The 22,189-nt window shown below is 41.6% G+C and overlaps 1 protein-coding gene and 1 pseudogene across 2 annotated transcripts in view; both read right to left on the minus strand.

Annotated features, from left to right (window-relative positions):
* The window catches only part of SVEP1 (sushi, von Willebrand factor type A, EGF and pentraxin domain containing 1), an 881,565-nt gene that overhangs the window by 384,821 nt on the left and 474,555 nt on the right, over positions 1–22,189 (minus strand). For both annotated transcript variants that reach the window (XM_069240886.1, XM_069240895.1), the window contains exons 22-23: positions 17,437–17,550; positions 15,926–16,039 (exon numbers count right to left, since the gene is read on the minus strand). In XM_069240886.1, the coding sequence (XP_069096987.1) occupies positions 15,926–16,039; positions 17,437–17,550 (228 nt within the window). The remainder of the gene's footprint in view (positions 1–15,925; positions 16,040–17,436; positions 17,551–22,189) is intronic.
* On the minus strand, positions 8,062–11,243 carry LOC138253041 (ataxin-3 pseudogene; annotated as a pseudogene).

Here is a 22,189-nt window from a genome sequence, read left to right on the forward strand (position 1 = left end):
CAAAAATCATATCCTGATGGACTCACAGTGCAGGTTCAGGAGGGACGTTAGTACTATTGATCAACGTGCTAATGTATCATTAGCAAATATAGGCTGGTGAAAAAGGGACACAACCATCTATGTTTTGCTGACTTGAGCAGCGCATTCTATCTGGTGTACGCTGCTAAGCTGTGGCAAAAATGTGTGCCATAATCTAGATTATTACTTGCTTATCACAACAATATGCACGTCTGTTTGCCCACGTACAATATGGGCCAAGGGGGGGAAGTACACCTCGCTTTAGGGTCACCCATGGGATTCAGCAAGGTTGTGTTCTTGTCCCTCTTTTGTTTTTGCTAAACATTAATAGAGTGGATGAGAGTTTTCAAAAAGTGAAGGCTGATGCCTCTAAGCTTGATGAGTGACCTACCCCGTGCTCCTATACGCAGATGACAAGGTGCTGATCTTCAGAACTTCTAATGGGCTTCAGCGTCTGATTAAAAGCTATGTCTCAAATATGGAGGACAATGACAAGAAAATCAACGCAAAGAAAACATTTACGATGGTGTGTGGGAAAGTGAGGGCAAAAAAGAGAATCGATCACATTAAGGGAGAGGAGTTAGCTGAAACCCAATATTTCACATACTTAGGCATACAATTCTCCAGCAGTGGATACTGGGGCCTGCAATTTTTAAGATCCTCAGAGGCTCTCTTCAGATTTGTAGCCAAATTTGGGAATATACCTATTACAGCACTATTGACATTATGCATAAGCAAATGGCTACCAAGTGTTAGCTATTGGGCCCCATTGTGGTGCTGGGCACATTGCTCTTCACTACAGATACAAGAGAATCTCTTTCTTGGTGGACTCCTGGCAGTGCCCAACACAACTTCCACCTACATTGTACACAAAGAACTGGCTGTACCCTACCTAGTAGACAGTATTGAGATAAGCCCGGTCCTTTTCTGGCACAGTATTTGGAGCAAACCTGACACTACGTTCACTAAAAAGGAATATAACATATGGTTTAGCACTTGAGCACAGTGCGAAAATCCCATGGTTGGTATATGTAAATAGCTTTGTTAAGGAGGTGGATGGAAACATCAGCATTGAGGACCTCGCTAGTGTGTTAAGTTACAGGAAGAATGAATTAAAAGCTGTTCTTATCAGAAATAGAGAGGTCAAAAGGCAAAACAGAGAGGGTTTTAAGTCTTCCGTGTGTAGCTATCGCTCAGGTCCTATACAACTAGGTATTTAAAGTTATATGCTAATTGTACAAAATACTCAACATAAATTTTATCTCACAAGATCACGGTTGGGCACACTGCACTTTATGGTTGCTTTTCCTAAAATGGGGGGGTTTGGACTCAGCAGCTACCTAAATGTCCACGTGATGGCAAATCTCACATGTTAACCTTGCATTTTATTCTTTTTTGCACGTTTTATAGAGATGTAAGAAAACAACTCCTACATCTGTTGTTTATACCTGAAAAACTGATTCAATATGAGGATGCTTTTAAATGTATTCTTAAACGTGGTATTGTGGACTTATGTTATGCGGTTTCTGTTTATATTTCTACTGCTATAAACACGAAAAAAAACACTGGTTTGATGTAATGATTGTCTGACTCATATCTGTACCTTATGGGACTACAGTTGTCATTTTGCACTGTTGAACAGGCCAAGGTCCCGGTTACTGCTTTTGGATGTACCAGGATACACGTATGCTGACTGTTGCACATATCCCTTGTACTGTAACTATGTGGCCAAGTCATAGTGAAACTACAATATGATAAGATTTACCATTCTATAGATCTAATGTTGTTTATTTGAACCTTTTTCAACTGTATGATGACTTATTGGGAACCTGAACGGGATATTGTTCCTTTTATTGCATTTTATTATGTGATTCTTTTATGAATAGTTTATCTGAATAAAGATTTATAAAGAAAGAAAGATGTCAAAATCGGTCTTAAGCACCCCGCTGACACCATCAAACGAAAGAATATTCTAAAATGTGCATTATTGTTGACTGTAAGCGAAACAGGGCCAGGTAAAGGGAACAGTATCCTGAATGGCGCTTTTAAAATGCCATCTAATTCATTTTATGTAAAAATATGAGCTTTTATTTGGTTAGAACTATCACCCCAATTAACTATATACACTAGATAAAAAGAATGGATTTAACACAATCCCAATGCTTTCCATGATGCTAAAACATGAAATATTTCTTTAAATTATAGAAAGCATTACAGATTTTGATAGAAATGCCCTTTTTGATCTAAAACATATATCAAACTGCATGTAAAGCCCACCCAAATGTAGGTTAGATTGTCCCTAAATAAAATCCAATTTGTTCTCCTCTTTGTCTTTTGTGAATCAAACGTGTTCTGAATGGGTCCACCACTTTTTCAATTAGCTACGCGCAGATGTGCATTGCTCTTTCTTCATGGCACAAGATGGTCCTAAGGCCCGCAGAAATAAAGGAAAAGCTACAAAGAAGGAAGATGCCCAAACTGGAGGCTAAGCACCAGTAGTAGTTGTCTCCCCCCACTGCATCTATCATATTCAGAACCGTCAACAGAGGTGGGCCAGAGGGGTCATTATTCCCATTTTTGAGGACACACACTCTTGCCGAAACATATGTATGGATTTCTAAAACAAAGCTTATGCAAATTAATACACTCCACTCTCAATGGGATAGTCTAACTTGTCACAACTTGTTTCATTGAATAACGAGAAGTCACCAAACTTGCTCATGAGATCTAGATCCCATTCCAATCCTACCCCCAGAACCCAGAGGGCTACAGAACACCTATCTGATGCTGACACACACTCCATTCTGCTATCATATACCAATATACATGAGGACTTGACACTCTCGTCGAGCACCATGCAGGCTATTCCCTCCAACCTGCACAGAGATCCCAGTCTCAACTATAGATCCCTGAACAAGTATAAACTGCTACATATCTCCACGACACACAATTAAACATTAGTTAGCAACTTTCATTTCAGATCTCTGTTCCTGAATTGCAGGTCGGCGGTAAGACACGCAGCTGACAACGCTGATCTCATTCTTGCCTAAGGTCTTGACCTTATCTTAACTGAATCATGGCTCAATTATTCATCCCCACTCATACTGGACATTCTAGTTCCAACCACCTACGACATCATCAGACTTGACCAACCCGGAATTTACCATTCCATGCTCACCCTCAAACAATCACAAACAGTTCCAATGCCATCTTGTGATTACCTGGGTATATGAATATGGAACAATAACAAGCTTGTGTGTAAACTTCACACAATTTACCACTCCCTGAGTAATAATTGACCTTTTATTGAACAAATGATTGAGACCTTCTACTCTTGTTGTATAGCTATTTTAGCCATAGTTTAGACGTGTTATTTTAGCAAACTAGGCCTCCCATTGTGCACTTTAGCCCAGTTACATTTTATTCAAGCATCACTTTATTTCTCTAGCAATAGCCACATTTGCAGTGTTGTTTTATTTATCTCTATAATAATATTGTTCTTTCTCCTAGGAAAACAATACGTTCTTAGTAGGACATTCATTTCACTTTGTGCTTTCTTCAAGGTTACAGTCAGATAGTTTGCCGGTAAAAGGGGTACGCTGTGTCTCCAACATTCACAGAAACATACACACTCATATGTGTGAACTGTTCTTAGAATGTCTACTGTTTTATTATAAAAACACTCCTTTGTCCCATACAGATTAGAGGGAAATTCCAGCCAGATGACCACAACTGCATGCTGATTGCTGATTGCCTCGCTACAGCTGCTTGCTGAAACTGCCGGACCCCTGATTTACATGGGGACTGTGTCCTTCTAGACTACAGGCTACCTTGCTCATTTATCAAGGGTAATATTTTCCCAGGGTGAAACCTGAAGGGCGGATTAGGCTAATTATGCTGTGCTCTAACATAGTGTAGGTAGGAGAACTATATCTTACTCCTAGTGACAGTTTGGTGTGACTATTTTTATGTTTTACTCTCCTTGTCACCATATTGCTTTTATTGTATTTTATCATCCTAGTTATTGCAATACATGCCATTTTATCTAGGATGCAGTTACTTCAATAAACCTTTATTGAAATATATTCTGCCTTGGTTGTCTTTGCGTGTGTGAGACCAATGTAACTGAGAGAAAGGGATGAGATCTGATCAACCACGATTCCCCTGAGGAGTCTTTCTTGTCATGCGCCAGGTTTCCACAATCATCCCTGCTCTTGGGTGGAGATGAGGCGCTGTTAGTTAGCCGGAAAACCCAGATTAGTCCGACAGGTGTGGAATTGTACTTAGTACCCCACAATCTAAGTGATCCTGCCACCAAATCCAGTAGCCTGATTAGCATAATGAGAACCTACGTGACACTCTGACTCAAACCAACACACCAACCAGATTTTTCTTGGGGATTTTAACATCCACTGAAATGACTTAAATTACCCCATTCTTAACGCTATCAAGGCCTTACTTACAGACCTCAACCTCACCCAGTCTTGCAATGGCCCAAAACACATCAGAGGCTCAAACCTTGATTTAATCATTGCCAAGGATAATGTGATACCACAAGAATCCATAACCCCCTGTGAGTGGTCTGATCACTACTTAATCTCCTTCCTTATCCTGGAAAAGGTGTTGTCTAGAAAAGGTCAATGTCTTAAACCCAGATAATGGTCTAGAGACCTAAGAATTATTAATCCTACCGTGCTAACTGCTATTAACAACAACATCCTAGCTCCTCCCACAAACACCCAATCCATTTCAGGCATACTGGACAGGATTGCTCTGAACCATCTTAAAGGAATGCCTAGCAGATAGTCCATAGCCAGGTTCAAAGGCAACTTAAATGAGGAAAGGCGTGTACTAAGTCTTGCTGAGAGATCATGGAGAACCTCTCTAACTGACCCTCACCGCTAGAATTGAATTAATTAAAGAGCTCCTGCAACAAACACAAGTGAAGGTCAAAAGCAGAAGAATTGAGGTCGCAATTAGATAATGGCAAAAAACTTTACAAAATCATCAAACAGCAAACAACTTGCCATTCTAAACACCACTTGGTAGACAACAAGACACTACTGAACGGCAATAGGTTCTCTGACTATTTTATCGATAAGACAAGCATGATCACATTAGAACTACAACTCGCCTCTTAGTGTTTGCTCAGCCTTGACAAGCACAGTCTCCTCCTGGTACAGTTCCTGGACAGTTCTCCCCATACTGGATATACTACAAATATAAGACTTCTTGGTCTTCCTTCAAAATCCCTGACAAAATTAAGATACTCACAACAATGTCATCAATAAAACCAAGTAACCACTGAGATTGTCAAAGCATCTCTCTCTTTCAGGGCATAGTTCCTAATAGCCTAAAGATAGGACAGGTCATCCCAATTTTTTTTTAACTTATGCGGACCAGTCAGACCCCAACAACTGTCACCCAATTTCAAGCATCCCGACTAAAATAGCAAAACTTCTGGAAAATGTGCATACCTACAACTCTGCAGCCACATTGAACAATTCCAAATTCTAGACCAGCACCAATCTGGCTTCAGAACTAGTCATGGCACTGAAATGGCCCTGACACATATAGCTAATGATGACCTAAGATTGCTTGATCAGAATGAACACTGTCTACTTATACTTCTTGATCTCTCCTCTGTGTTTGATATGGTCAAACATAACAGCATGATTGGCCTCCTCAAAAATAATATAGGTTTATCTGGTCCTGTTTTAAACTGGTTTGCTTCATTCATTCATAATAGAACTCAGAGAACCAAAGTCAATCAATTCCTATCTGACATAACACTGGTAAAAATTGTCTCAAGGCTCCATGCTCTCACCTATGCTATTCAACTTGTTCATGGAACCTTTGAATCTCTCAAATGTTCATTACCATATGTATGCTGATGACACTCAATTGTATTTGAAAGTCTCCTCAACGGAAGATAAAAAAACACTCAACTGCACTCTTCTGAAAACACAACAATGGCTGATCTGTAAGCACCTCATTCTCAATAGCCTCAAAACAGAATTCCTTTTGTTTGCCTCTCATAATCTCTCTGCCCCCATTGCAAAATGGCCCACACAACTCACAGCTTTCAACTGCTCCCCCAACATTATGGACTCTACTAGATCTCTAGGCATAACACTGGACAAAGATCTGAATATGCAAGATCATATTTGTGCAACCATTAGGTGAGCCAATTACCAAATTAACATTCTAAGGAAAATCAGACCCTACCTGCCCCCTGTGCTTTTTCGGTTAGAAGTACAATCTCTAGTCATCTGTTGATTAGATTATAGGAGTGCTAATCTTGCTGGCCTACACAAAGTAAAGCTTGCCCCATTAAAGGCCACATTGTACACAGCTGCCAGACTCACAACAATTTCAAGGAGAATAGACCACAATACTCCAGACCTAAAACATCTAAAATGGCTCCAGTTTGAAGCTAGAATCCAATTGAAGATTGCATGCATGACGCACAAGGCTCTTCATCATAATATTCCTATCTACTTGGCCAAAAAACTCAAGCTATATTGGGGTAGCTGTTCTTTAAGAAGTGCTAACTCCTTACTATTGAAAGCACAGAAAATTAACAAGCGCTCCTCCTTTGGCCTTGCACCAAGAATTTGGAACATTTTACCACCTGAAACCAGGGCAAACCGCCTAGACTGACTCCTTAGAAAAAGAAGTTAAAAAGGCTATTGATGCATAGATTCCTTCTTTAGGAGTCTTGAACCTTCTGTGCAGGTTAGATACATTTTTAAACTTTGAAACAATTCTCCACCTATCATAGGCCAACCTCAATTTGATGGTTCAGGCCAAGAACTTCAGACATGCTGTTCATATTGTGGCAAATTGGTCAAATTGTACCCTGAAAAGAAGAGATGTGTGGGTAAGTAAGGCAATTCAACTCTTATTTTCATTTGGAGCAATACATTTATTACTTCACCGCAATATATTAATACAACATCTCCTCCTGGTCACATTCTCACCTAGTATTAATACACAACCACTCTCCAAAAAATGAATAAATTATTTATACATTATTCACTTTGTTCCCTCCTTAGAAACAAAACCACGCAAGATAGAAAAAAAATCCTTGAGTTGGTAAAATGAAAGCTAGTTCTGAGTAAAACAAAAACAGTTACATTTGGACATTTAAGAAGACATTCATAAAGCATTTGAAAAATAAATGCTTGCAAATTCTCTTTTATAATATACGTCTGGAAGACCTGTGCTCTTTAGTTACACAGGACAACCATAATGCAATGAGAGTTTAAAAGGACTAAAATACAGTTCTTTTTAATTTGTTCCTCGGTCTTTGGGGTGTCCTTGCCAGTTTTCAGGTGTATTTGGTGGTTTCTTCCTTCAGGTCTTGTTTACTCATACAGACTCCAGGATTAACTTCTTCTACATTTGAACATGCAGTGGACTTCTCATGCAGAACCTCAGCCTGATCTTGCAGCTGGTGCTGCTTTTCAAAGAAGGCTTATCTTCTTCTAAGCACTTCTTCAGAAGACAACAATTCTAGCTGAAAGACACCAGAAGATTGTTGAAACTTTTTCTGATATGGACTCCTGAAAATCCAGCTTAAAATCTCCATGCATAGTAAGTCAAGGAGTGCTTCACAAAGCTGTTTCTTCTTCTTCTATATCAATTTCCTGGTGACTCAGGACAAGTGCCTTTTGCTGATTCTCGTTGCCTTCATTTAGTGCATTATCTTCACTATAGTGCGGGCAGGTAGGCCCAAGTCCGCAGCCGGTGTGAGATTTCAGACGCTTTCCCCATAAACATAGGCACTAGGCAAGTCTGTTCTCTGTCACTAATTACTTTTGCCTTATCCATGGAGCCACTGACGGGCATATTCGAACGCAGAGGTCCAGAATGTGGCTGCCCAGCGGTAAATCCTAGGAGATAATCTCCTTATATGCAGACGGCGCACTAGTGTATCTGCATGATACGTGGAATGAACTCCCACAGGTGATGGATACACTTGACAGCTTTGGTGAGGTGTCTGGACTGAAACTTAACTAGAAGACGTCATGCCTGTTTCTACTCCAGTAGTTTATGGAGGTTGAGAGGAAGGCTGTCCCCGATGTGGGTCTCGAGTGGAGGCTTGTCACTTTCTGCTACCTGAGAGTAAAGATATATAACACAGAAGAGGTCCTCAGCCAAGGGAACTTAGGCTTGCTACGATCAGATGTGTCCAAGGGTGACCTTGTGGAGTTATTTACCCCTCTCCCCAATATGTAGAGTTGCCATCATCAAAGTGCTAGTGCTCCTCAGACTATTATACCCCTTCTCTGCACTCCCAGTGATCCTGACCAAGGCATCTTGCTCTGATTTATACAGTATACTTTAAAACCTGATTTGGGGACCGGGCAAGAAGAGGGTCACCCTCCATAAACTGTTTAATCCCCAAGAAAGGGGAGGGTCGGGTGCTCCACATTATGAGCTGTACTACACGCTGGCACAACTGCAATGCCAGCTAGATGGCTTGCACCCTCCCCAACCCAGAAAAGGTGAATGTGCCTAGCAAACTTACTTTAGAGGAGCAAATGTGGAGTGGCTGCTTGACTCTTTTATACAGACCATCCAAGTGGGCAACCTAGCCACAGTGGCTAAACATTGCTGGCACAAATATGCGCAATCTGGGAAGGGCGTTCCATCCTATTCACTGAGCATTCCACTATGGCCCCTCTCTGACACACTTAGGGTAAATGAGGAACACACCGCCCACCCTTTGACTGAAGGAGACGGATAGATATGGGCAACGTACATGGATGGTGTTCAATTAAATGGTATCTGTGGGGGCAGTTTCTGACATATATTGCCCTGAGCAGGGTGACCAGGATGATATGGGGCTCAGAACATAAAGAGCTACTAATATCTGGTATGCTACATTTAATATCCCTGGCAACGGCAGACGAGCTGTCAACCTGCAATAAGAAGCCCTACAGGAAACCTACACATCTGCCTACCCCACACTCAGGGACCAATAGGAACACAGCATAGGGCAGGTTATTGACAGATTGACAATGGAGGCATGCCTTGGCACATGTCACGCAAGTGTCAAAAAATCCAATCTTTGGCTATACACAATATAACTATGGATATTGCACATATCTGACAGCAAAGTGAATCAACCACATGTTCCCTGAGATGTTGCCCAACTGCCTTGATTCCAGACCCCGAAGGCCTACTTCTACCATATAACATGGGCTTGGCCAGCTATCATGAGGTACTGGACATATATAGCAACCAATATGGCAGAAATCACTGCCAGCGCTTTGACAGTGGTCCCGCTTATGTGTCTGATGGCCATATTGACACGCATAATAAGCATGCAGTGTGTTTTTTTAATCCTAGCATATAGCAATGGCCTGGAAACCCCTCCCCCCCCTCGCACCACAAGAGACTCTCTGGATACACCAAATAGGTGACTGCAGAGATAACAACAGAGAACTCTTTCAAAATGAGGAGCCCACAGGGTTCCCCACAGACACTTGGGAGAGGTACAGGGACTCACTGGCAAAGAGGTCAGATGAGAGGCCACCTTCAGCCTTCTCTCTGATACGCCCCGCGGCCCATCAACAATATGGAGAGACAGGCAAACTAGATGGGATGTCATACAGAGCCACGACACAGAGCCACAACACAGCTGGGGACCCAACACAACAAATATGACTCTGTGACATGCCCCACTCCCCTGATGTATAAAGTGGACTCTGGAACATGCACACCCCTAGGCTGAGCCCCGTCCACATCCCTTTCCCCCCTACTGGGTGACCAACTAGGAGAAATCCCTCAGGCACTTCAGGAAACTCCAGAAATCAAACCTGACACACATAAGACCACATACATAGCTCCATGCAGTTTAATGTACAAGTTTGGGCCCAGTTGGCCAAGTAGAAGTTTAAAGAAAAAGGGGTCTCACCTAAACCTGTATGACAATAGAGATGAAAATGGTATTTGATGTAATCTATAGGCGATAGCGACTATCTCATTGTCAGTAAGATGTAAAACAAAATAAAGTTCCACATGAAAAAAAAAACTATAGGATGGGCAGGTTTCTGTTGCCTGATCCAGGTCATTCATCTGTAGCCTCGGATCTTTTGATTGTCTCATCTATTCCACTATAAATTTTGGTCACTGAGCTTGATACACACAAATAATTTGAAATAACTACACTGGTCTGCCTCACAATCAAGGGATTTGCCCTTATTAATAAAAGAATAACCTTCTTTTAGCTGAGCCACAAAAGGTGCAAGGTAAGCATTTTATATTAACCCTGAACCCATCAGAAGAGAATTCAAGTTAATCCACTGTATTATTATCTTTCGACCAGTAAACCAGTGCTCCTTATAACTACACATAAATACCGTTTCATCTAAGGGATTGATTTTCAGGCTTTGATAGACAAGGCTTTTGAAGTGCAGTGAGTCTAAACCCTACAGTTTCAAGGTTTAATTGATCACCTGAATACAGAATAAGCCACTATCATCCATATTTCAAGGTTGTTGTTGTGGAAATATTCAATATTCTTCACTGGTGAGCCCTGTTTCAAACGTTCACATCCTCTCTTCATCATTGAGCTGATGTGCAATAGACAAATCCAAAGAAGTGAAAGACACTGCAGCAGATTACTGTGGCAATTGCTGTATTGTCTTCTCTGGTGCCACCCTCTCATCAATATACTGACTATGCACATGTGGGAAATCCATCATAACCGTCAATGAGTTAGCAGTTCTACATGATAACATGGGGACAGGTCAGGATAAAAACTTTCACACTTCTCACTAGGTGGAGTTGCCAAAATGATAAAAAAGAGGGTCCATAGTTAGGGGCCAGAAAACTTTAAATTTTGCCATTCCAATCAGAGACAATTTGAAAATCTTTAACCTTTGTGAAGGTGGATGCCCTTTTCTTGTTTTGCCCAATTTGAAATAAGATGATGAGTCCATCTCACTGGATGTCCTGTCCTATAAATGGTGCTGGAAGGTGTCATTGAGGGCATCTCCAAGAAATGGGTGGGAAGCTGTTGCTGAGTGGTGGCATTCTAGTGACTGCTCCACATAGACTGAAGTGCCATCAGGAATGAATTTCCCCTACTGCGAAGGAGTAATGTCCTTTCATCTACAGTTCCATGTCTCACATGCTGGTACTATAATGTTACAATACTGTTGAATGAACCGGGTGGCGGAGCTGGCATGAGAGTTTCCATCACGTGTCATTTGGGTTGACAGCAGGAGATCAGCTGAGCAAAGAAGATAGCTACTCCTGCAGAGGTGTGTACTATGTATATCTGACGTAAGATAACCCTGCAGTCTACTTAATACATCTACTTTAGTGTACCTCTACTGGTGCGGATATTGACCTTTAAAAGAATGGATGATAAAGCTCCTGTTTTTGTTTTAACTTCACAGATTCACAAAGCTTGCAAGTCTGAAATAATTATGCTAGGGTATGAGTCAACCAACTTTGCATTTTTGCATACCCCTAATAAATCCAAGAAATTGTGGATTTTAAGTAATTGCTACAGATTCTGCAGCATTATGCAAAGATGAAAGTTTAGGAAACAGTACTTTTATCTCACACTAGAGGGTCTGATTGCTTGAAATCATATAATCTGTGGAATATAACTGCTCTTGGGTGGACCCCAGCGACTTTCTACTGAGGTTTCATAGGTTTCCTCAGGTTACACCTTCACAACTTCTTCAGGGATACCACATACCCTTTACTGGGATTTGTCAGTAGATTTTCCCTGAATTGCACCAACATCCCTTTGAGTTGGATTTCATAGACTCTCTACTAAGGCTATGGGAAGATTCCCTTTGGTTACACCTCACCTCTTCTTCAAGACAATAAAAACATCTACTGAGTGGTCCCCAACCTCATTGTGTTGCACCATTTTCCAATCTTGGCCAATCCATGGTGCTACCTATGGATTGTCTATTATGGACATCATCATTTCTGGGGATCAGATAAATATTTCTATTGGTGGAGTCTGTGGATTCCTTGATTTATGCCTACTCTGCCTTTGGGTGAACCCAGCATACCCATATAAAGTGGTTTACTCCCACGAGTCACCAAACCACCTTAAAAAGGAAAGGGTAGCACTCCTGTCATATTTGCTGCATTAACACACACTAATCACTTAATCTACTTTTAAAAGATTTGCACTTATACCAGCAGTCTCAGGTTGGGCACATCATGGATACATTCTACTCTTTTGAGATATATCTTACTACAGCTACAAACCTCTCCAACCACACATATAGGTGCACTTGTAATAGATTCAAATATTGAAAGCACTGCAATTCCACACAAGTGGCGGTAGTGCTTCATACAAATGCTAGATAAAAAACACAACATAACATAAATAGAATTGTTTTACATTATATAGGCTCATAAGAAAATTGCTTCACACGTTTAATTCTTAGTGCCAAGATGAAATTCTTAGTTACAAAAATAAACATTATGGTAATTTTTACTTCACATTTTTCTAAGTCCTTCAGAAATAAATAAATCAGGGACAGATTTACTTCCTTTCTACATACATGCATTTACATAGGTGTTTGTGCCTGCTGACATCACCCCCTGTCATTCAGTGGGGTTTAAGTGATTCACCCACCATGAAGACTAGGAATCAATTATGGAATATGTTACATCCAATCTGCATTTTTCAAGGTGCATAAGTACTTTGCTTTGTGAATCGTGCTTTCCCTCTGGCAAATGATCAATGGAGCCCCGTTAGTGGTCAATTTTAGGTGCATCAAACATATGGGCCAAACACTATCATTTAAGGGCCTGATTCACAAAGGTAAACTGACACATTTGTGCAAGTTTACGTCTGTTTTGGAATTCACAAACTCCTATTTAATAGTAAGTTTACAACTGCTGAGACTTCGCAGTCGGGCGGGGAACTCTGCACATAAACAAATAGGTATGTTGTATCAGGCCCTGAGTTTTTTCTGTTAATCTTCAACCCTCTTGGTTCGAAACACATATTGTATATAAAGTTTACTGCACTGGGAAAAAACACCAGGTGAGCACAACTTTAATAGGTAAATAAACTGGACTTGGTTTTGTTCTCATGACTTTGTGAAAAGAAAACAAACGCATGCCTTAATTAAAACAAAGTGGCATAATTTTCTTTCTCTTTTAAACTCTGAATATTCCAATACAACTCTGTAAAATTGTGTTCTTTATAAAAAAAATGTTTACGTAGTGCACATTGCAAAGCAAATCATGAATAGGCATTAGTCACAAGCCAAAGGTGCAACAAATGAGCTAGCGTTTCGTTATCAGAACAGACATCATATCATCACCTTAATGGAGGCTAGCAATAAAGGTAATACATGCAGACAGCTAGAAGTGAGCTGAATCCCCAAAGACCCAAGACCTAGAAGGTGCACTTTATGTAAGTTCTATATTTTGATTTTGTTTGAGGAACAAATAATACAAATTTGTCATGAGAGAGAAGGATATGGCCTGTTTGACACCAGGATAGTTCACCTGCCATGTATTGCGGATCTAACCCATGAAGACATTTATTGACTAGGGCCCTACTTCTCATTAGAAGGAGGTGGAAAGAACACATGAGTTCTAAAACTGGATCTTCCTTAATGGATGGTCAGTGTTAGAAATGGGGTTTTTGGTTGGCAGTCAGGTTGCCCTCTGTCCAAGCAAGAACCCTCACTCTAGTCAGGGTAAGTCACACACAATCCAAAATCAGCCTGTGCTCACCCTCCGGTAGCTTGGCACGAGCAGTCAGGCTTAACTTAGAAGGCAATGTGTAAAATATTTGTGCAATAAATCATACAACACCATAGCATAACACCACAAGAATACACCACACAGTGTTTAGAAAAATATATAATATTTATCTGGGTATCTTCAGGTCAAAACGATCAAAGTTGCAATATGAATTTGTAAAGATATCACTGAAAAGTGATATAAAGTGTCTTAAGTCTTTAGAAAGTAAACAAAGTCTCTTTCAAACACAAAGTACCTGGTTTCTGGTGAAAAATCTCCTCAGAGGGCCACAGGAGAAGAGGTACGTGGAAAACTGGTGTGTGCGTCGATTTCTCCTCAGCACACACGGACTTGCGTAGTTATTTTCCACGCGGGGAGTCGTGCGTCGTTTTCCGGCGCGCGGACAGTCTCTTACTGTGGTTTGCGGGGAGTACCAGATGTCCTGGGTCTGTGCGTGGATTTTCCTGCTTGTTTTCCGGCTGCGCGTCATTCTGCGGGGCTGCGGGTCGAAGTTTCGATCTCACGGCAGGCGTCGTGTCAATTTCTCCTGCGGAGTCGGGCGGCGTTGTCCTTGCGAGGCCGTGCGTCAAAGTTTTGATCTCACGGCAGGCGTCGCGTCGACCAGCATAGGTGTGCGCCGTTTTTCTTGCCGCGGAACAAGCTGTGCGTCGAAAAGTTCGGCGCACGGAGCGTCCAAGAGGAAGAGAGAAGTCTTTTTGGTCCTGAGACTTCAGGGAACAGGAGGCAAGCTCTATCCAAGCCTTTGGAGAGCACTTTTACAGCCAGACAAGAGTTCAGCAAGGCAGCAGGCTAACAGCAAGGCAGCAGTCCTTTGTAGAAAAGCAGACAGGTGAGTCCTTTGGGCAGCCAGGCAGTTCAGCAAGGCAGCAGGCCAACAGCAAGGCAGCAGTCCTTTGTAGAAAAGCAGACAGGTGAGTCCTTTGAGCAGCCAGGCAGTTCTTCTTGGCAGGATGTAGTTTCTGGTTCAGGTTTCTTCTCCAGCAAGTGTCTGATGAGGTAGGGCAGAGGCCCTGTTTTATACTAAGTTGTGCCTTTGAAGTGGGGGGTGACTTCAAAGAGTGTCTAAGAAATGCACCAAGCCCCCTTTCAGTTCAATCCTGTCTGCCAGAGTCCCAGTAGGGGGTGTGGCAGTCCTTTGTGTGAGGGCAGGCCCTCCACCCTCCCAGCCCAGGAAGACCCATTCAAAATGCAGATGTATGCAAGTGAGGCTGAGTACCCTGTGTTTGGGGTGTGTCTGAGTGAATGCACAAGGAGCTGTCAACTAAACCTAGCCAGACGTGGATTGAAGGGCACAACAAGGTTTTAGTGCAAAGAAATGCTCACTTTCTAAAAGTGGCATTTCTAGAATAGTAATATTAAATCCGACTTCACCAGTCAGCAGGATTTTATATTACCATTCTGGCCATACTAAATATGACCTTCCTGCTCCTTTCAGATCAGCAGCTGCCACTTCAACAATGTATGAGAGCAGGCCCAATGTTAGCCTATGAAGGGAGCAGGCCTCACAGTAGTGTAAAAACGAATTTAGGAGTTTTACACTACCAGGACATATAACCACACAAGTACATGTCCTGCCTTTTACCCACACAGCACCCTGATCTAAGGGTTACCTAGGGCACACATTAGGGGTGACTTATGTATAGAAAAAGGGGAGTTCTAGGCTTGACAAGTACCTTTAAATGCCAAGTCGAAGTGGCAGTGAAACTGCACACACAGGCCTTGAAATGGCAGGCCTGAGACAAGGTTAAGTGGCTACTGAGGTGGGTGGCACAACCAGTGCTGCAGGCCCACTAGTAGCATTTAATCTACCTGCCCTAGGCACATGTAGTGCACTCTACCAGGGACTTACAAGTAAATTAAATAGTCAATCATGGATAAACCAATCAGTAGTACAATTTACACAGAGAGCATATGCACTTTAGCACTGGTTAGCAGTGGTAAAGTGTCCAGAGGTCAAATGCCAACAACAACAGGTCAGAAAAAATAGGAGGAAGGAGGCAAAAAGTTTGGGGATGTCCCTGTCAAAAAGCCAGGTACAACTGTCAGGTTTAATTTTCAGTGAATGAGACACATTAAAGTCTTCTTCATAATGCAGCCAATTAGAATTTAACACACCTTATGGAGGCAGACAACTTACCTTCAAATCCCTTTGCACACGTACAGTGATAAGAAGCAACTCCATCCACACATGTTGCTTCATTCAGGCAGGGTTGAGAGCTGCACTCATTGATGTCTATTTCACAGTGCAAGCCTAAAATATATTTAAATATGTTGTCATAAAGTTAGAAAAATGACTTAACGAATTCATATTTCTTGAAATCAGCATCAGTCTTCCACAGATTTCTAATAGATGATTCTAAATAGAAGGTATAAATGTGGAGAAAGTGCTTGAACCATGCATATACATAATAATATATATATATGAATGCCATACCGCCAAAAATTTGTCATAATGAAATAAATGCAAGGAAATTATAATTTAAAAAAAGGCAATCACTAAAAATGTTAAAAATCACAAAGAAGTTTACCATGACCTGTCATCGAATAACACCTAATTTGGCTGGTCAGCACCAGCCCGGATTGTAATAGAAGTAAGCATTTTGCCAAGGGTTAATGTACTTGTGGAATGAGCATGCTTGATACGTGCTTCTAGTTTCACTTGCAATGCTCTTTCAGGTGGATGCAGTGCAGCTCACCAAGTGCACCAAACGTTCATGACACTTCACGCAAGGAAAGCAGAATGAAGTATTCAGTAGGGGCAGACTGCTCTGCCCTGGAAGGCATGAACACCGGCAAGACTACTGATATCAGTTATAGCTCAATCAACGCTCTACTGGCCCCATAGGGACAAAGAGGCTTGGTAACAAACTGACTCTTGCAATGTGATCTGCATAACTGTTTAAGCCATCAAAATGAACAGCAAACAATTCGTAACCAAAGAATCATGGAATATGTTACCTATGTAAACAGATGAGCCATCATATGCTACAGAAAGGACAAGATGACGCAAATATGTAGCATACCAAACACCACACAATCTAACAGTGTTCTTGCTTTGTTAGCTAACCTTGCTCCCACACACAAGTACCCTACCCCAAATAATGATATCATACATGACGATCCTCACCATCGTGAGAGACAGAGTGGCTTTAAAAATTACTAAACAATCCCGAGGCAATGTACATAGGGCAAAACCCTACACAGGATTAGCGTATTGTGGTCTTTCAAGTTTGGGTCTGACAGTATCCGAAAGTCGTTACGTTTTCGATGGAATTGTAAAATGCCTCGCTCTTCTAGTGGGACTACCACCTAGATCATCAGAGAAAATGAGGGCATACATATTCTGAGTCACAGCCAGCAACAAAAAGAAACTAATAGCCTGCACACTGCCTATTTCACAGGATTAAGTAAAATGTTTTAACATTTAATTGTAAGCAGTTTTAGAAGCATCACTTAAAATGCGATCTACGTGCGCTGACTTGATCACCAGTAGGCATTCAATAAGCCTGTTGTATTCTCATATCAATAGTAAGCAGAAAAGGGCAATTACAGTCCCACAGGTGCTCTTCTAATCACCAAAATTGGATCTTAATACATTGAAAAAAATCAGAATTTTGTGTTAGGTGGCCCTTATGTAAATGTTTATACCTCCAAAGCCCGGCTGGCACTGGCAACTAAACTCCCCCACGCCATCTTTGCAAAGTCCTTGGTTCAGGCAGGGAAGGGATTTGCATTCATCAATGTTCATTTCACATTTGGAACCTAAAACACAAATATGTATATCTTATTTAAGAAGCAATTACATAATCACATATTTACTTATACTAAAATTCCTCATTACGATTCCCCACAGCCATACCAGTTATTCTCTTGGTTTAGATCTTCATTAGGTTTGACGCTGGTGCTTACCCCTTGTTGTATCGCAGTAACGCTGTGACCCATTATCTTGCAAACCCTTCTGAAACAAGATTAATTTTCTTTTTCACTCCAGTAGTAGCGGAATAGTTTTAGGTTCCAGCCCCTGTTCCTCAGCTCACAAATCCATATATATATTTGGTTACTTCAGATTTGTCAAGGTTTTATTTTCTTCAAGACCCAGGGCAAAACATGGACCCTAGAACACTGGCCTTGTGCCTTTTGTGTCCTTAGTTATATTACTATTTGACTTACTCTGACCTACCGGTAACCTAACAACTTTAATTACAAGTTCTACCAAGTGGTACTATAATTAGTCAAACAAACCCTATTTTGAGTGGTGCAACAGGAAGATTTTCAATTTTGTTCATTAACTAGAAGTTAGTACACGTCCTGAGTTCTAACTGAAATTGTATCTTAATTTGACATAGAAGGAAGTTAAAACGTTTCCAACTATATTGTTTTTGAGGTCTTGTTACAGACCGTGAGAGCTTAAACTGCCCGTCACAGAGAGTTTTATAGACCTTTCTTTACCATACGCTAAGTGGCATATTTATGAGAGATTTGTGACGTCATTGTGTCACTTTTAGTGATGAAGGGGTGGTGCAAACTTCTCAATCATATCTATTAGGCCATGCAAAGCCACTTTGTGTGGCTTTGAATGGACTCATAGATATGGAATAAGGGGAGGCAGCGTAAGTCGTTGCGTTGTCTTACTCTGCTCCAGGGAGGCATTCCATGGGTGTTGCAGTGGGTTTTCCCACACAACGCACATAGATTTTGATTCATTCCCAGATTTACTAAAGCCTGTAAACCCTGGGATGCGCCCAAACCTTTCATCTCCCCAGCAGATGTTTACTGAGTAGCAATATCTTCATTTCTCCTCGGTTTTCCTCCTCTATGTGTGCTGCATTTGCACCTCTATGGATTGTTTCTGTACAGAAAGGATCTCCTTCCTGCACAAAAACAATCCTGATGACAATGCAGACACCCTGGTGCAAAAGTGCCTGCATTAGTGCTACGCAATCAAAATGGCACCAGCGTAGTTGGAAGAGAAAGGAAGGCACCATATTCCATAGATATATGCAAGTCTTATAGACCCATTTCATTGCTTAACAACAACCATAACATTTTCGCCCAAATACTGGATAGGAGGCTGGATAAGGTAATTGGCGACCTAGTGCATATCAATCAGAAAGGATTCATGAGGAATCAATATTTAGGAGTCCTGACCCATGACTTAGTTGCTGCAGTCGATTTGGCAACCACTATGAATATGCCTCTAACTATATTAACAATTATGGACTGCAGCAATTTGGGAGATAACTTTCTTAACGTAATTAAAACTATCTATAAGGTTCCCTCTGTTCGGGTTCTGGTTAATGATATCCTATCCCCACAGTTTAAGATTGAACGGGATACTTGACAGGGCTGTCCTCTCTCTCCTCTTCTCTTTAATCTTTATATTGAACCGCTGGCTAGGAGACTCAGGGCAGATCAGAGAATTATACCTTTTCAGTATCATGATTGGGCCCTGAAGGAAGCCCTCAATGCGGATGACCTCCTGATATATGCACTGAACCCCCAATGTGCTCTCACGGTTCTTTGGGAAATTATCACTAGTTTTGGAGGGATCTCTGAATATTTAGTTAATATAGATAAATCTGAACTAATGCCTTGGAACGGCCCACGAGATAACCCATTAGAGAGAGACAAAATTCAATATTTAGGGGTTAAAGTGTTCAAGAACCTGGCAGAGATGGTCCAAGTGAACTTTGTGCAGTGCCTTAGGGAAACTATGAAGCTACTCACCCAATGGTCACATTTACGTCTTTCTATATTGGGCAGAACAAATCTAATAAAAATGGTGGTACTGCCAAAATTTTCATTTATCTTTAATGCTATTCCACTATCTTTTAAAACTGAATGGCTAAGGAAACTGCAGGGTGAATTAGTTTGTTTTATCTGGTCATATAAAAACCACAGAATAGCCTGGAAAAAATTGAGGAAGAAAAAGCTAGATGGGGGAATTGCACTTCCGGATTTCCAGCTTTACTATTGGGCATTTCAGTTGAAAAATATCAGATCACTCCTCTCTAAGGAAAATTTAGCCCCTCGACTTAAGGCACTGACAGCGTGTTTCCGGGACCAGCATACACAGTATCTTTATAAATTTGGTCACCCCAAATACTACAAAAAAGTTAGGCTAAAAGTTCTTTATAATGCTTGCAGCATCTGGTATGCAATAAGAACGAGACTGGGCATTCCGTATTACAGTGAACTGGCCCCAAGTTGGAACTCTCCCGGTACCCCTGTATGTCTCCAGGATGTATTAGCTAAGCCACTGATAGAGGAAGGAATCATGCAGTGGCGACAGCTAGCTAGTTCGGGCTCTGTTAGTTCTTGGGAATCTCTATCCGAAGCAACTAATGCTAAATTGTCCAGATTTAAATATGTGCAGATTAAAGCCTGGGTGCATGGGGAACCGGAGGCCGGGTGCTCCACGACTTGGGAGAGGGAAATCACTGACCCACAGTGCCCAAAAAAAGAGGTTTCAAAGTGGTACTGCGTACTCATACAAGCTGAAGATGCATCTTCTCCCCCCTCTACAGAGGGATGGGATCTCGTTTTTCCTGCCCTAGACCTTCTTTATTACTGGCGGGCCTCTATGAAGATTCTTTGGTCTGTGGTTAAACCTGCCTCCTTGCAGCGGAACCACCTGTTCACTGTATACCGGGCATACTGGACCCCCAAAAGGTTTACTAAAATGGCTATCCAAGGAAAGAGCAACTGCCCGAAGTGTGACTTAGATGGAGCTGATGATATCCATCTTTGGTGGCAGTGTAGAGGGATACATACTTTTTGGGAACCAGTGGGCAACTCGATCCTGTCTATTATAAATAGGCGTAATGAGATAACACTACCAATGGTTGTATTTGGGCTATATGAGTTTGCTGAGAGGAGTTTACCCAATAGATTGGAGAGACCTCTGAGACATCTCTTTTTAGGGTCGAGCCTGCGTTGCATGCGCTCGCGCATGCGTATCGCAGCGAGACGCTTTTGTATTTAGAAAAGGGCTCGGAGCCCTGTCAACTTCACGTCAGTGTTTTTTATTGGTTCGTGGGCTTGCCTAATAAAATCTGCTTGCTTTCATTAGTCAAAGGCAAGCATACGTCAATCCTTTTCCGGTGGCTAGCCCTCCTCAAGCGCAGCGACCAAGTACAGAAAACATGCGAGGCTCGCTGTTTTCCATCGGGCTCGTGGACTTCTTTTTCTCTAATTTACAAGCGCGATCTCACTTGGCAGAAGTCGAGCACTTTACATAGTTAATTTCACTTTTTCGGGTTGTGTACATAAATGCACTTTTGCACGATAGGTGAAAAGTCGGGTTAGGAGTTTACAACGCGATCAGCTCTAAAATGAGCAAACGCGAGACCTGTTGCCTTGTAAATGCTTGTTTTATTTGGTTTTGATAGCCCGGCGGAAATGTGCATTAAGTGGATCTCTAGCTCCCCCCCCCACTCATGGAGACTGGCTGTTGGCAGCGAAGAGAAGCTCTGATTTAGATTGAAATAACGGTTCAGATAGGTGCCTTAGGATGTGGGAACCCTTTTTGGCTTTCTATAAAACCATATTTTCCAGGATACTGTGAATTAATTAGACTCCACCCGTTTTGACTCCTGAGATCTGATTCTGGTAAGAGTCCACTGATTAAGTCTTGAGACCGAACATCTAGGAGGATGGGAGCGGCCTAGTGCTGCCCCTTCCCCCAAGGCTGATGGGGGCTGTTCGTTCTTTTAGTGACACTGGAGCACTAGAGCCATGATCAAGGCTGGGGCACGCTGCGGTCTCTTGTCTGTCTTTTGTTACATATGAGGACTCAATAACAAATAAAAAAATAAAGTAGATACAGAACATTCCTACCCTTTCCTTTTTAGATAGGGCAGCACAGCAAGATGACTTGCTGTGCTGCCCTGCACAAAAATTTCATAAATCTGGGCATTACAGTGGGTTTTAGGTCAGCCCTTTGCTCATGATCGAGCGGCTTGTATATTTATCTCAGTTGAGTGTCCTTATTGGATGTCTTTTCTACATATTTTTGTGTTAGTATTTCATCTTTTTCATGGTTTGTGATTGGATCAGCTGTATCCTTCCACTGCTGAAGAGGAGGAATCCTTTTTTTATGTAGCTTTTAGTACTCCACCTAAGCATGTGGCACATAGACCCCAACACCTGCCACTACTTTGTCTTTTTACTTTCATTAAACGTATTTCCGTGCTCTCTCTTCGTGCTCCTTTCAACCATGGGCTCTTCTGATTACCAGCCCGTTTTAGTTTTCCCACTTTGCAACTTTTTGTCTTTTTCTTAGCTCTTTACTATTGCTCCTGTCAACCCTCATTTACAAGGATAATAGCTCTGCACATGCATATTACAGGTCTGACCAAATGGGTTTGCCAGTGTGTGTCTTGAAATGTAGTTGATTTTA

Source organism: Pleurodeles waltl, chromosome 1_2 (assembly GCF_031143425.1).
Source record: "Pleurodeles waltl isolate 20211129_DDA chromosome 1_2, aPleWal1.hap1.20221129, whole genome shotgun sequence".
NCBI lineage: Eukaryota > Metazoa > Chordata > Amphibia > Caudata > Salamandridae > Pleurodeles > Pleurodeles waltl.